General features: G+C 40.5%; 1 protein-coding gene across 1 annotated transcript in view; it reads left to right on the top strand.

The window, feature by feature from the left end:
- Positions 1-16,611, top strand: part of DHRSX (dehydrogenase/reductase X-linked) — a 161,883-nt gene that overhangs the window by 99,216 nt on the left and 46,056 nt on the right. Inside the window, exons 4-5 of the mRNA XM_071455210.1 lie at positions 2,788-2,889; positions 16,299-16,506. Of these exons, the coding sequence (XP_071311311.1) occupies positions 2,788-2,889; positions 16,299-16,506 (310 nt within the window). The remainder of the gene's footprint in view (positions 1-2,787; positions 2,890-16,298; positions 16,507-16,611) is intronic.

Raw genomic sequence — 16,611 nt, forward strand, 5'->3', positions numbered from 1 at the left:
AATATCTTTGTATTGAAAGGGACTCCTCCATTGGCAGTGTGACTGCCTCCTGAGAAGTTTATGCTTTCCTTGATGAGCTGCCTAATGAAGTAGAACAACAGCAGAGTCAGCATAAATCTTCATCTAGGTCTTCACTCCACTCATTGTTGCACTAATTATTAATAATTTATTATGACAAGGTTTTGGATATCTGAGCAATTACAGTGCCATTCATGTGGTTTTGTACAGCAGCTAGGCCACAGGAGGAATGGCCTGAGCAACACTGATGGAAGTTAATAACTTCTACATTTCCTTACCATCTCCAGGTGCAGGGCCTCAGTGAAATTAAAGAAAATTGCTGAGAGCCTAAAGGTCTGCTGAGAGATCAAGAAATTGTCCACTTCTATTTGTGAGACAGTGTTGTTGAAATGGTATTACTTTAGAGCCACTTTGAAAAAAAATGTATTTACACTATCTTATAAGTGGAATCTATGAATTCTTGCTTGTTTGTTTGTTTAGTGAAAATGGCCACTGAATAATTTATATACATTACTACAACAATTTCAGAGGACTAATACTGTCTAGGTTCTGAATAGATAAGGATTATTGGAGCTTCATATTAAGGGAACTAAAGAAACTGTTCTCCTGGAAAGAAATTAAATAACAGTTGTGAATATCTTTTTTTATTTATCTCGTTGTTGTGCCTGCAGGCCTTCCTAATCTTTTACTGTAGTGACATGCTGTAAAGAGGCATTATAGCTCAGAGCCTTGGTAGGGAGAGGATGAACATCTCTGTCTGATGGACCAGGGAAGAGAGTAAGAGGAAAGGTCTTGTATTACTGCCTGCACTGGAGTCTATTTATCCAATAGTTTAATCCTCCTATCAGAAAGGCATTTTTGAAGAACTGTATCTCTCTAATTTCCCCTTCTTTCAAAGGCTGATTCTTTCATAGGAGGAAGTGGGGGAACCCATGTGCAAGGAAGGGGGTGGCTGCTCCTTCCTGTGGAGCACAGAGCAGCAGCCCTGGGGCCAGGAGGAGGGAGGGCAGCAGGGAGGGGGGAAACATGGCGAGCCTCTGAAACCCCAGTCCTTTGATGTGGTGGCCAAAACCATCCAGCAGACAGCATCTGTGCAGAGGTTGCCACAGCTTGGGAAATCTGGGAGCTCTCTGAAACGAAACAGGACAGTAAGGGCTCACCCTGCAAGGACACAGTGAACTAGGGGAGATGGTTTGTACAGCCTTTGCCTTTCTCTCTGATGGACCTAGCCACGGAAGGTTGCTCGGTATTGTTTGACTTTCTCAGTTTGAAACACCTTTTGGTCTTCCTTGGAAAAGTCACTTTACAGAGGAGGTTCAAGCAAATCCACCTCAGAGCCCCAGTGTCTTGGCAGGGTGGAGTTGACAACAATTGGCTGACTTGGGCTTCCACTGTGACAAGTAGGAAACCAGAAGAGAGACTAATATCTGTGGCAGAGCATCATATTCTCTTCCTTAAAGCATAGCTAATGCTGAAACAAGCCAAAAGCCTGGCATGCAAAATATACTTTTTTTAAAGGCTAAAACAGTCGGACAAGGTCATAATTTTCTTTCTTTTTCCCTTTGCAGAGCTTCCAAAGAATTTGCATTGTTTGTGTGGGGACAGCTACTGCTGTTGGCAGGGGGCAGTGCTTCTTTTCACTTCATAACTCTGGTCATGGCTTCATGCAAGGCAAGGCAATCAATGAGGCAGTGCTGTGAGAGTCCAGTTGAAAGCTGAACAACTGCAGTAGGAGAAATTTAAGACCTGATGGGTTTAAAGCTGCTGGGGGATTTAAGTAATATTTTTTATTTTGACTAATTCATTTTCTAGCATTTTAGTTCAGGTCAATGGCTGAGTAACACTTTGGACAAAAGGACGGATACCTGTTTGATGTGTGTTTTCTTAGCAATAAAGACATAGTGGTACCAAATATATTTAGAGACTGACACCCTGCCCCTTGAGCAATCTTGTTGGTGCAGCCCCCTGCCACCCTGCCCTTGGACTGACATCAGCAGCATAGGCAGGATGCCCCCCACAATATTTGTGTGAACTCTGTTCCTCTCAAATCACACTGCCATTGCCGAAGCCAAGGGCCAGCACGACTCTTACCCACGTTTACATGGCATTTTCATGGCTGGTTTTTGCTCCCAGGTGACCTGGATACCAAATGTCCCTGGATGACCACCAGAGCCACAGCATGACTTAGGATGCTCTATTTGCTTTTAGTGATCAGTGGTGTTACTGTGTTCAGGGTGTGCTGCTGCTCAACTCTCCTACTGGCAATAAAGTGTTTATAAACTATTCCAACCACAGGTACTTAGCAGATAATCTTGGGGAAAAAACAAAGGTCAGCATATTTGCATCAGGAGCACAGGGAAATCTTGCAGTGTCTGATGTGCCTTATCCTCTCCCCATTTGATTTCCAGCTGCCATATCCTGATCATCTCAGTGCTGCAGCACTGTAGCTCCTCTTCTTAAATGGTAGCAGTAGTAAGAACAGTAGGGCTGGGGCATATTTCCTTCATTGGATGCCCTCCTTCACCTCCTGACAGCCACTTTTCCCATATTTGCACTGTGAAGAATCAGTAGTTTAAAAATAGAAATGAAGGGAAGAAGGAGAAAGAAAGAACCTGAGACCAGCTTCACCCAGGATTTTGAAAAGTCTGTTTTCTTTTTAAAACTTTTACTCTACTAGTGACATTATCACAGGAGTCCTTGTTGATGTCTATGTGTTTTTATAACATTGTAACTGACTTAACTCTGTTTTTTTCTCCTCTTCTCTCCTAGTGGAGTTTTTATACTGTGATTTGGCTTCCATGAAGTCTATACGGCAATTTGTGCAGCAGTTTAGAGCAAAGAATTGTCCACTCCATGTCCTGGTGAATAATGGTGAGTTCTGTTTTTTTCTTCACATACCTGTAGGGGAAGATGTGACAAATTGAGGTCCTATCTATCAGATTTCAGATAGATTATCTGAACCATACAGCAGGTTACCATTAGGCTATATTAACTGGTATGTCTTTCTAGAGTTAAATTGCATTTTTTGGAGAGATTGTTAGCTGAGGAGCCTGAACACTTCAATGCCACACCTGCTCATGTTGTTATTGCAAATCTGGTTCCTTTGCTGTCATTTTTTAGCTCTCCAGCATTAAAAAGAATGCAATTATACAGGAATCTGAGCATCTCTAAGAAAAATAAGAAAGGAAATAGCAGCTCTACTTTATGCCAGTAGAAAATCTGTCTTTTTGCCTTTATTTATTTTCTCTCCCCTTACGTTTTTCCCTGTATAAACACTTGTTTACTGTGGGTGACTGGTGAGCTGGGCTGGGGCTTTAATCCACCTGAAATATAATTTGGGAAATTATCCAGCAACCTCAGAGAAGTCACTGCATAGATCCAGGTGCTACTGGAAAGCTGTTCATAAAACTGCATCCTCAGTGGTCAGAGCACAAATTAAAAGGATAATATTTTTCTTGCATTCATACAATCATCAAATGAATCTAATTATTTTTAGGGATTTCAGCTTTTGTTATTCACATACTTGCTATCTAATTTTGTATTATAGCCACGGTATTTTTGGAAGCCAGCCTATACAATAATTTTGTTCCAGAAACCATGGATGCTCTGCATGCACTGTCCTAAAGGGGAATTTTCACCTGCCTATTTAAATAGGGGAAAAACCCACCAGCAACAATTTAGGTTTCTTTTAGAAGTTTGCTGCTGTGATATGCTGCTGTTCTTGTTCTCCCAACTATTTACATATTTTTTTATTAAGACATCCCAGAGAACATTTTCTGTTTCCCTGTGCACACTTTCATCCTAGTGAGAGCAAATATGCTGTAAATAAATGTGTTTGTTATATTCATTGGTGCCTTAAAGAGCTCTCAGTAACACAAATAAATACTGAAATAAAAATTCAAGTGTTTTTTATTTGCTGATTGATATGAAACATTTTTGAAATGTTCAGTTAAACATTCATTTCTCTTTGATTAGTCAAAAAAGCCTACCATTATTATTTTAATCATGCAATAATTAGAGGTGGGTATATAAGCCTAGTTAGAGTTAATTAGTAAGTATTTAAGCCTAGTTACAAAGTCTTTCCAGATTTACTTTTAAACATACAGAATAAAAACTGTTACACAGATAGGAACAACACTATTTGAAGAAACAGCATTTTATGGGAAAAGGGGTTTTTAATTCTATGTACCCATCAGGCATCCCCTACCCTGCACTAGTTTTCAGCATGAGCAAAGCCAGCATTGTCAGCATTTCAGGGGCTTGGAGGCCAGCTGGGGGAAAAATTATGAGGCTGAAGCAACCAGGAAGCCCTCTGGAATATAGGATTTTTTTCTGCCCTAGCTGCTGCTGAATTGGGTTGGATGAAAATTAAATGTGTCTTCTTATCCAAGAAACAAAGTTGTATGAAAATGGATCTACAAATGTTCTTAATATGTTACAAGACCAAAGAGTGTAAGCCCAAAACTTCTTTTAAGAAAGGAGTTTGAGACTAAAATTTATTCTGCTTCAGTCTATGTATTTGTAACTTGCAAGAAAGCCATTTGATTTCACTTATGCTTTTTGCCAAATACAGTTGGCAAGAGAAATCTGTTGTTTGATAAAATCCTTTCAGAATCTACAATGAAAGGAATGGTTCAAGTAATTTTTTTTGCCTTAACAGAATCACATCCAAAGCACAGGTAAAGAATTCCAGAGAATTAGGTTAGTCTCTGGCCATTGCCTGGCAATGACTCCACTTCTGAATGGTCTTTCCCACATTTTTTTTTTTAAGGTCCTTTTTTTAAGGTGCACTTTCCCCAGTAACTTTTGTTTCATAGCGAAAGCCCAAATGTTTCTGTGCTACATAAGAGGAAAATGGACAAACCCAATAGAGGAGAAGTGGCCTGATGCAAAAACCACCAGTACTGAGCTCAATCAAGTGAAGTGCTGGCCTTTGGGCTATCTGGTTGGCTTTTCTCTTTCCCTTTCCCTTCCTCTTTCCTCCTTTATTATCTTTTTACTTCTTTTTGTTTCTATGCACTAAGGAGGATGATTCAGTCCACCATGGTTGCTGCAGAGCTGGAAGCACTGCTCTCTCAGAAGCCTCATCTCAGTTGCCTGTTCCACTGCCTTTCCTATAGGTTTTGAAAATCAGACTTTGCATGCATCCCATGACTTCTGAATCAAACTATCAGCAAGCTAGTAAAATTTTTTATTTCTCTCTTCATGAGAACAAGCATTTTATTATCAGGGCTGCAGTCTTCTGTTACATTTAGTGTAAAAATGCAAGAATTGTTACACTGAGATTGTTGCACTACATACTAGTATTATTTAATTGCTTAAATCTAAATCTTTTAAATTGATTGATATAATCATGTGCACATGTTAGTGAATTTTCCACCTATTATCTCCATGGATATGTATCCTGTATCTATGTGAATGTGTATTATATTCATTGGGGACTTGTGCAAACCTGTCAAAAAGCCAAACATTTGCAGATGACTTGATAAAAGTTCCAACATTTTGCAAGAACGCAAGCTATGAAATTAACATTAAATTAACATTAACATAAAATTAAAACATTATTGAGGACAAGGGATTTCATGTGAATTACTATGAATTCATGTGAATTTCATGTGTAAATTACACATTTACATGTGAATTACCAAATAAATAATCAAGACTACATGTCTGACCTAAGATTGTTATGAAATTCAGCAGCTTTTAAGGTCATTGGTGATTTTTAAAAAAAATATCTCTTCATCACTGGCTCTCTATCCCTTACCTAACTCAAGGATTCAGTTGGAAATTAAATTAATACTAAAATCCTGAGTTTCTAAGTATTCTTCTAGAGATAAACATTCAGGTCCCACAATAATCATTTGAAGTTCAGGTATCCAACTAAATGGAGATTAGTGCACTGATCACCTCCTCTTTTTGTTTTAGCTTATTTTAGCATGTACACTTAATTTTTTAATTTCTAATTTAAAAGGAAAAATTTGGTTGAATGCACGTCTTATTTCAGCTGACAAATAAGGGCTTGTTTTTCCATTACTATGCTTTCTGCATCAGTAATGTGCAGAATCAGCTCTTGGTTTTTAAAATAAACAAAACATATTAAAAATGCAAATAGAGTATTATATAAACTTTTTTTAAATACAATGTGCTTGTGCTAGAAAGAGAAAAATGCTATGACATAGAAAACAAATTCATTTTCTGTAGAAAACAAGAAGTAAGCTAAATGGTTGAACTGTAAGCCACAGAAAGAGGGATGCAGCAGAAGCAGTGAAGAAAGCTTTATCTGACAGAAGGTCAGAAGAATGTGTCTTCTAGTCTGCTAATTAGCATTTGGGTGCTAATTTTTAGTTTTGTTTTAGAAAGAACTCTGTCTCTGTACAGCTGAAAAGCATTTAGCAAATTACAGCATGTACACTAGTGTTAATTATTTAATATATTCCTAAAAATGGCATTACTGTTAAAATGCATTAGAAAGTCTGCTGTCTTCTTGTGGTTGAAAAAGGGACAGATACTAAAACACTTTGTAAAATTCCATGACCAGCAGTCACTGTTTCATGCCAGAGATGTTTTTTCCTAGCGTTGAAGGCAGTAATTTTCTCTGTGTGCTAGAACTGTTTCTTAGCACATTGTAGTTAATGTGTTTGCTTGTATGTTGTTTACAGTACCTAATGATCTTAAAACCAACAGAGCCAACACAAAAATCACAAGATATTTAGGGACACCAGGATACTTCTGGATGCCAAACATGCACTGTCTAGCTCATTAACAATGAAATGCCAACTCAGAGATTTCAGGCCTATTTCTAGCCTATTGCAGGCAGATTACAGTTAATGTATTTCAGGTTGAAGCCTATCTAGGCCAATTTAAAATCAATATTCCTGAACTGCTAGCTAATTCAGATGATCATATTTGGTACTTTGTGGATCATCTGAGAAACTATCAGTCTCTTGATAGAATGAATAAGACCGTATAAGCTTACCTCTTCAGTTCCTAGAGCACATTAAAAGCTGTATCAGTAGCTGAGTATGTGAAATATATATATTTCCTTGTGTTACCTACACACAATCCAGCCATGTGCAGGTCAGCTAGGGGTCCTTTGAATAGTCCCATAGATGCTGTCATGGTTGATCACATACTAAATTATTCTTGCATTTGAGTATTTGCAGGATCAGATCTTCAGAAGAAAAGTGAAGTTCAAGGGCTGGGAACAAGGGAATGTATCAAATGCAAACAATTCTATACATACTTACCTACTCACGGGTCATATTTATAAGTTGAATTTACTAATAGTTAAATTGTTTGAAATTATCACAGTGAGATCTATGAAAAGATCCTGTCCCACTGGATTAGGTAAGAGCCAGCTCCCTTGCCTGTAGCAGCTGCAGGCTACACTGGCTGTTCTGATGAAAAGGAAAGAAACCTCAGAGATGTGGAAATTCACTGGAGAAGGCCTTGAGGGAAAGTTAGTGAGGGGGGGTTGCTGTTACTCCAGTGAAACTTGGATTTCATTGAAATTAGTGCTTCTCTTCCAGGCACACAGGAAAGCTGTGGTGAATTCAGGATATGATATCTCATAAAAGTTCTTCCAGTGTCTTGCTTACAACATCATGTTTCATCTTTATCCTTCCTCAAAGACAAATTAGAGCAATACCCAAGCAAAGCTGTGATGGAAAAGGTTCAGAGGGATATGGCAAAGACAGAAGGGATGAGCAGAAGAGTAAATAGCCTTTACCTGTGTGTAATGGATGATAAGTACTAGACATCATGGGAGAGCTGGGCCTTTGGGAATCGTTTTACCGGGAAAAGCTAATTTGAGGTGGAGGTGGAGATTGGCTTACATTGGATCTTCCATGTATGGTGGAAAAAACTGGAAGATTCATAAGGACCTTCACATGCAGTATTAACACATTCTAAGATGAGAAGAAACTCCCAGAGCCATATTTTTTTATGAAGTTCAGTGCATGACAGATGCCATCTTCTCAGGTTTTTTGGAAGAGCTCTCTTTTCAGAGAGCTGGCTGTGGGGAGGCTGGCTGGCTGCTCACACACTGCTCTTCCCAGCTATTAGATGCCTTGGGTATTGTGAGTAACTTGTCTGGGCACATGTGTCAGAGCACCATGACACTGCTGGCAGGATCCAGCCTGGCTCATTCACAGCAAGTGAGGGTTGTGCAATGCCCACGTTTATCTGCCGTATGGACTTTTAGCAGCAGTCATCAGCTAGAGATTTTATTATACTTGGATAGCACTTTTGGTCTGCCAGAATTATATGTATCTTATAAGAAGATGTCAGATTTCCTCTAAAAGGTTTATTATTTATTGGAAGAACTAATAAGTTAGAGGGGTAACCTTAGACTCTTCTGGCTTTCAAAGAGTAAGGATTTCATTCATGAAAATCCTGACTTTTGTTTGATATTATCTTTCTCTTTCTGATTATTTCCAAAGCTTTTTTTTTCTTCTGTCTGTGATATCAAACACTTTTTGAAAGGGGAAATATCTGAGGCTCCACATGCTGCAGGTTTTTGACCCATTTGCTTTTATGTTTTGAATGTGAACATTTTATCAGTGGAAGACAGATACAAAATTCAGCTATTGATGGATTAGGAAACCCAACCAGTTCTACTTAAGTGTGTGGAACATTTGCCATTGGCTTTTCTGAAAGGCAGGAGTGAGCCATGTTTTATTTTTACTTAATCTTTTCATAGATTTTAGGTAAAAATATTTTTTATACAAAATGCAAACTGAAATATTTTACTTCTGAGAGAATATCCTATTGAATTAGAAAGCTGTGACTGACTTTCCTATTTTATGATTGTGAGTGGGCTAACTCACCATTGTGCCAGCTCAAATAACCAAACAGTTACCGAGCATATTTTTAGGAAACACAGGGTTATTTGAACCAGACCTAATTAGGAATGCTCTGATTTATTTTAGTCCAAAATCGAAATCTTGATTATGGAACATATTTACTTTTTTTAACTGACACATTTTCCAAGGAACTAGCTTGTGCTGTGTTCACGTGTAGCAGTGTGACCTTGATTCTGAATGTGGATCTGTTCTTATGGAGGTATTACTGCTGGTTTGCCCATGTTCTGCATCTACAAAGATTTGGTTGCTGTTCTCACAGTCCCTGAATGTGGCTTGTCGGCATTTTTTCCTTTTCTTTTCTTTAACCTAGTGGGAAACTAAGAATTTTTTTTTTCTGGAAAGACACATTGCTTTATCTTTGGCACAGGCAATACAGTGCACATCTCCCTAGTGAACATTGTAGGTGGGTCTTGGAGCACCAGCAGCAGACATTACTCAGTTTTCAATTCCTCACTACTTTGCCAAACTTTTAGTGTTTGGGCTAAGAGTTTCCATGCCAATTATTTGCCTTCGGCTGACTTTTTTTTTCTTTGTTTTATTTTGTAATGCCAGATAAAACAGTTTATCTGTTTCCAGGAATGATAAGACAAACAACTTAGGAGTTTTTTTTAATGTCAGAAATGACGGCAAGGCTTTTCATAAAGGCTGTGGTGTTAACACAGTGTGGAATTGAATGCAGACAAGATCTTGCCTTTGTGTCAGTGCTGGCTGCATCTTTTGTTACTTATGGAATATTCCCCTGATGGGTCAAGGCAGAAGCCTGCTAAGCACTGCACTTTGTGAGCCACCTTTTATGTGTTCCTCTCTGAATATTTTGCCTGTACCAAGCATGTCCCAAGTCGATCCTGAGCAGGTCTTTCTGCCCAAATCACAGTCCTGAGCCATAGTGGGAGGTGCTGCATGCAGGCAAATGCACCAGCACTGAGATTGGGCACCAGCATCCCATCTGCTCTTCCTGCCTGCCTCTGAGCTTGGTGGAGATGGGCACTGGGTCTCATTTCAGGCTCCTCCAGTCTCTCCACTCTCAAGATTGGTGGCCTCAGTCTTCCATGAGCTCTGAGACAAGTTTCTGTCTTGTGAAAAATAGACTGTGAAGAGTTGATGGGTGGGAGGAACAAACAGGACAGCTGGGAACCCTCAGGATGGCAGAAACCTTGATTGCAAAACATTTGTATTTTCTGATTAAAAGACTTTTATAGAGAATTAAACTAAGAGCATAGCATATATTTTTGTTAAATATCAGAAAATCAATAAGAGAGCAAGTACTGAGGTAGAGCTGGGGTGGGTAGTGAGGATGAAGAGAGCCATTAGGCATGTCTGAGCTGTAGGAGATGTCTCAGTCAGAGGCTGGAAATGCTTAGACACCATATAATTCACAAGGATCAAGTCCTTAACCTTGAGGACTGGAGTCTGTGTTGGGTACTAAATGATTGAATCTTTTCTCTATGAAGGCATTCTTGACTGATCTCTTACTTGCAAGTTTACTGATGTTTAACAGAGATGAGAATTATTGCTCCTGGAAGAGAAGGAATTGGAGTCTCTCTCCTGCTTGATCAGCCAATTCAATAGGGTGGACACTTGTGACTTAGTCACATCTGGTTGATTCTGAAGCAGGGATGGAGAAGCTGGGAGGAGCCTCAGAGCCACAGATCCTGGTTCCAGCAGGAAACAAGCCTCAGCAGTGAGGGTAGGGTGAGCCAGGTGTGTGACAGGCAGATGCTTGCAGGGTGCAGAGTGATGTGGGATTGAGATACAAAGGAACTACAGTGGCTGGGTAAGAGAATGGGGAGAAGGAATTCACCATTTGCAGGGAAGCAGAGAGGTAGATGGAGCTGATCTACATGTCTGGAGCTGAGCCTCTCCCCTCCTTCCTGAGCACATGCAGTTCCTTGATAAGATCAGCATGGGATCACTGGATTGTGGTGGGAGGGGAGGAGGGGAGGCTGGGAAGCAGAACATTGTCCTTGGTTCATCATGGCCATGCATTTTGCCCAGCACAGGGAACTGGGGAAGCTGTCAGGAAAGGTAATCAGAAAAGGCAATGGGTGATGCAGAGCATCTTGGGAGTAGGGAGCAGGAGGTGAGAGCTCATGGGAACTTGTTCAGTGCTGGAGCAGAGGCTCAGGCAAACTCCTGTGGGGAAGTTGTCCTGGGATGAAGCAGGAGAGACCTAATCTTCTGGAGATGGTTCTTCTCCACAACCCCAGGCTGGGTCCCTTTCCTTTATCAAACCTGTTTTCACAGGGGCAGGTCCCTTCCAGGAAAGGTCCATGCACAGGACACTGTTCCATCACTGATGCCAAATAGACTACCAGGAGTCTTTGCATCTCCCCAGTGGTCAAATGCATTGGTGTGGTATCTTTGTGTCATCCAGTGTCATTGTTATGCCATGGGGTAAAAGTTCTTGCTTTGCTTCATTTTCCTCACATTTGGCTTTGGAAAATTGTATACACACATATAAAACTCCAAAAGACATCAGGAAATGCAAGAGTCTAAGCTCCCTCTGTAGAGACAGGGAGTAAGACAACAACACTGGAAAGCTGCACCAAGTCTGTGGTTTTGTGTTTTTCTTCTAAACTGTTGGGATTTTTATCTTTTCAGTTCTCATGCACTGTTAATCTGGCTTCTGTGTGTGGTCCCGTTGAGACTCAGAACATTCCTGGGGTACCAAGAGGCATGTGGCCTACCTGCAGCACTGGACTCTGGGTTAGGGATGTGGCTTAAGCAGCCATGTCACAGCTTTTAGAATTTACAGTGCTGTAAATTCACTGCTCTTCAGCCCAGACGAGGCAGGAAGAAGCAGTGCCTGTAAGAAGCAGTCAAGTGGGCACAGCTGTGCCTTCAGTAAGCACTTCTGGGGGCAATTCTTACACTAAGGCACTTCATGTTCTTGTTGCTCCCTAGCCAGGAGACCCACAGGGCAGGCATACTCTGGGATTGCACAGCCCAATGAATGGAACGAGGTGGAACAAGCAATCTGCTACAGGCAGCCTAGCCAGGGCATGCTGCTGTATGGCTGTCCTGCTCAGGTGAGAGGTGGCCCATGCTATTTTGCATGTAGGTACACCCAGAGGTGTTTTGTGGCATGGGTGTGCAGAACAGAGCAGTTTTGACATTCTGTGAAGTAGGGGTGGGTTTCCCTGTCTGGCTGCACTCGTGGGATTGGAAATGCTGCTACAGGCATCAGCTAAGACAGTGCAAAGCCAGTATGGAAAAAGGGCTTTGTGCTTTTACTGGAAGTAGCTGTTTCCTAATTTTTCCCCTTGGGAACATTTTTGGTACAGTATGTATCTCTTCCTTGTAAATAGCAAGAATTGGGTGACTGTGATTATAAAGGTTCCCCCCCTGCTGGAAAGGTTTTATGTGTGTTTGTGGCTGACCTATCACTTTATCTGCCCAGCCTTTGGCTGTCTGGAGATAAAAGAACTTGTGTGAGGGGGGGATCTGCCTCCAAACCCTCTTCTGTGAGCCTGGCTGGGAAGGCAGACATTTTTTTCTGTATGTGAAAAAGAGATTTTAAATTTTTCTTTTGTAGTGAGTTTGAGAGAACTGACTTAAAAAACCTCCAAGCAGCTCACTGTAAATAAATCCAGATGAGTGAAATACTTGTATTTTTACAGCTCTTAAAACACATTTTATAATGGAGATGAAGGACGTCTTTGCAGTGGGAGGTATGGGAGTTAGAGCAATGTTTGTCATCATCTGCAGTACGAGCAGGCATAGTGCAAATTTCCCTGTATAATTCAATAAAAATGGGGTTTTTCTGGCCTATAATATTTATAACTATCATAAATTTTTTTTGCTATGCTGCATGCAGTGTCAGATCCATTTTGTTCTTTAAATTACATAAGATGGATCAGAAACCAAGAGTTTCATTACAAAATTATATAGAAAATCATCATAAATTCCTGCTTACAAAGACAGCTCTCTTGAAGTGTATTCATTCTTTGAGTGAGAAATATGATTACTGATTGCCTAGTCATATAATTAAAAAAGAATATATTTTTTGTTATTCATTAAAGCAAAATAAAAATGTGTATAATTCAAACATATTGCAATAAATGCAGAACTGCAGCACACTGGAATGTATTGCTATATATATAAGAACAGTTGTTCAGCATAGTTTTACAGAAAAATATTTTCCTTATTCTAATTTATTACTACCTCTGCAAAATCACACATCCATGTTTTGTTTAGTCAGTTTTTTAATCCCATACTATCAGACTTTTGCTGGAATATTTCAGCAACTGCTAATCAATTACAAAGTAGAGGCTTATGTTCAGTTTACCTATTAATTCATTTTCTTATGCCATGATGTTATCAGTGATATTTTAAAACTGAATCTTCTGGAGACAATGCAGTTAAATCAAGGGGAAAAACATATAAGAAGGTTATATCAGAACTGAGGTGTTTGGCATTAATGGTTTGTGTGCTGCCACTTCAAATTTCACGTACAGTCTGAAAAAATTATAAGGCTGACTCTTGATAATTAAAATCAGAAAGATACTGAGTTGTTTGGATTCCATATTGGAAGAAAAAGCAAAGGACAGTCATTCTTAGTTTACAATGAAAAGACAAGGCATTTATTAACATTTCAAGTAGTATTGGATTAATTAAAAGAATTAAAATAGAACCAGCTTTCATTTTTGAGTTAACATTTGGGACCCTTAGGTAAAGCTGATGATGTTTCAGGACAAGAGAAAATCAATAGCATGCCACTTTTAGTATCTCCTGAATGTTAGGTAGTTAATAATTTAAGAAAGAGAGCTTGCTGCTACACTTACAAAGTTTTCCCTTTTGTTAAGGAAGGAGACAAGTTCAGTTGCCTGTTGGGTATTCCTTTGTATGCTCACTTTTAGTAAATTAAAAATGGCTTTTCCTCAAATAAGAGAAACTGCCCTCAGATTACAGGACAAGATTTTTTGAGAGCCTTGATATGAACTACCTGAAAGATGGGAGCCTTTAAAAAACAGAGAAAGTCTTTCGAAGGTGTTTTGGCTTAACATTATTTGAGCAGCTCTTGAAGACACAAAGGGAATTGTGATAGAATCAGATTGAGGCAGAGGTGATTGTGCCTGCTCAAGGACTTGACCAGAATTTCTACTCAGGGGATGCTCTTGAAGAATGAGCAAAAGAATATCGGGGAGTGTGTATCTTTACAGTTGTGCATTGCGTAAATGAAAATTTTTTCTGTCTCCTGACCTGAGCTCAGATCTGTTTTTTTTTGCTTCTAGGATGCACAGCACAGATGGTGGAGACTAATTGGGGTGGAGGGCAAAGCCTCTCTGTGTTCTTGAAATCCTGTGCCTCTCTGGAGGTCGAGGGTGAGGTTGCAGTGGCACAGGCATCCTCGGGGCTAATGTGAGCGACAGCAGCCTCCCTGGGCTTGCCTGCTGCTCATGATGCCAAGCTGAACGGCTGCAGCAGCTGTCTAACACACTGCTGTCTAACACACAGGACAAATGTCTCCATCCCTCCGTCTGACCCAACCAACAGAAGTGGGTCTGTGCATGGAGGGGTCCTGTATTGAGCCCTGCAGCAATCCCACTAGATGCAGAAGCGGCATTTGCCGTGCAGATCAGCCTTGCTGTGCTGGGGTTCTTTTATATCAACTGCCTTTCTTGGGCTTGTATTTTACTTGTGTTGCTGCAAAGAAAACTCTGGCAAATTGCTGCCTTTCACCTTTTCCAAGTGTCAGAGCTTTGGAGGGCAGGATGGCCTCAGAGATATGCAAATCATTTCCTTGTACTAGGCCTGGTGCTCAGAGATGCAGCAATGTTTCCATGTGCCCTCCTACAGCTCATGCTGTCTGTGCTGAAACTTGCACTGTAGCAGGCTGAGACTTAGTCTGGGAGCCTGGGGTTTGTTTCATCCCCAAGCCATTCCCATCCTTTCCTTCTTCCCAGAAAACAAGAAAAAGTCGCAGCTGGGCCTGTCTCTCATTTGCATCTGTCCATAACCTTCATGGCAGTTCTCAGTACCAGCCAGTGTTACAGATGTGATTATACACAGTTTACAGGAGTAAATGACATTGTAGCAGCAGTAAATGGCTCAAAGCTTTTGTGGAGCCTCATAATGTAATTTGTGTTGTGTTTCTTTCACTGTGCCACCAGTCAGCATTGCTCATGTTCAGTCTTAAGTTCTCCATTTGCAGGTATGCTGTACTCCACCCAAACATTTTGTTTTCTCTGTGGCCTTCTTGAGTTTCTTCCCCTCCCACTGCTTCTCCAGTTGCTCCATTAAATGGCAGGAAGCCACAGGTAAATCTCTATGGCTGTTTGCCATACTAAAAAAGATCCCAAAAATATCTCTCTTTCAGCCCAAGAGACAGCAACAAAGCAGGACTGTCAGGTGGCAGAACCCCCCAAAACAAGTGATGTAGGTGCACAGCACGTGCAATTTAAAATGGTCATTTAATATGTGATCATCAGGTCAGGCTCACATCAGGAAATGGGATGTTGAAGTCTTTTTAATGGGCACATGAAGTAGCATGAGGATTAGGCTGACACTCTGTCATGTCTTGTGTGCAGGAGTGGCCTTTCTGCTGTATCATATTTATGGTTGTTAGAGAGAAGAATCCTACAGGATTCTCCATGAGTTATGTCCATCTCCATTTAAATGACAAAGGTCATGTCCACTTGTACAGTAATTAAATTTTAACAAAATAAGAAAAATTTATAGCATTCAAGTTAATGCTATAACTGAGCAGGGTAACTATCCCTCACACAGCCTCAGTACATGATATAATTTATGCATGAGCTCAGAATTCTCTGCAAGATGCTGAAATCAACATCTCATGATGGAGATGTGGATACTTATTTTAGACACTGAGTTTGAAAATTGTGGTTTGTGGAAATTTATGCAAAAATATTGCCAAAATAAGCATTGAAAACCTAATTTCAATATGCAGCTGCTTGTAAGCATGGTAATTAAGATATATTGGGTAAATTTACTACATCTGTTCTCACCCACACCAGTGGGAGAGAAGTTGCAGATTTCAGATGTAGACTCACCAGAGCTTTCAACTCCAGCCAGGCCCCAGGAGAAGGCTGTCTGGGAGAGCAGGTCTGCTGCCTAGCCTGGTCTTGTCTCCACTGCTCAGAGCTTTGATGGGGGGAATGTTGTTGGGATCGCCCAGCTTCCACCTCTTGAAAACCCTTTTCACAAATGGACTCACAGTCCTGCAGGGAGGGAGAGAGAGAGTCAATCAGCACATTTTCTGGATAAAGAAACCAAAGTGAGGGTTTAGACATTTTTCTTGTCAGGAATCAATCAGTGTCGACTTTACATGCCATCACCAGTCACTCACTGCTCTGAATGCTGTGTTTACCCTCTGCAGCAGGAGAGCCGTACTCCCTCTAGATTGCTGCTCCTCTGAAATAAATCAACAGGTTTTACCTCTACTTTTTCCTCCAGCTGGGGTGATGCTGGTCCCTGAAAGGAAGACGGAGGATGGGTTTGAGGAGCACTTCGGCTTGAACTACTTGGGACACTTCCTGTTGACTAACCTCCTCTTGGATGCGCTGAAGCAATCAGGAACGCACAGTCACAACGCTAGGATCATCACTGTCTCATCAGCCACCCATTATGTAGGCAAATTGCACCTAAACGACTTACAAAGCAGGTACCGATCCCTTTTTGGTATTCACTGATCTGTAGTAATCCTGTGTGGATTAAAATACAAGAGAATTGTTACTGACTATGAAGAATTGTTACTGACTATGAGATG

The sequence above is a fragment of the Agelaius tricolor genome, unplaced genomic scaffold, assembly GCF_023055355.1.
Source record: "Agelaius tricolor isolate 1412-34295 unplaced genomic scaffold, bAgeTri1.0.p SCAF_45, whole genome shotgun sequence".
Lineage (NCBI taxonomy): Eukaryota > Metazoa > Chordata > Aves > Passeriformes > Icteridae > Agelaius > Agelaius tricolor.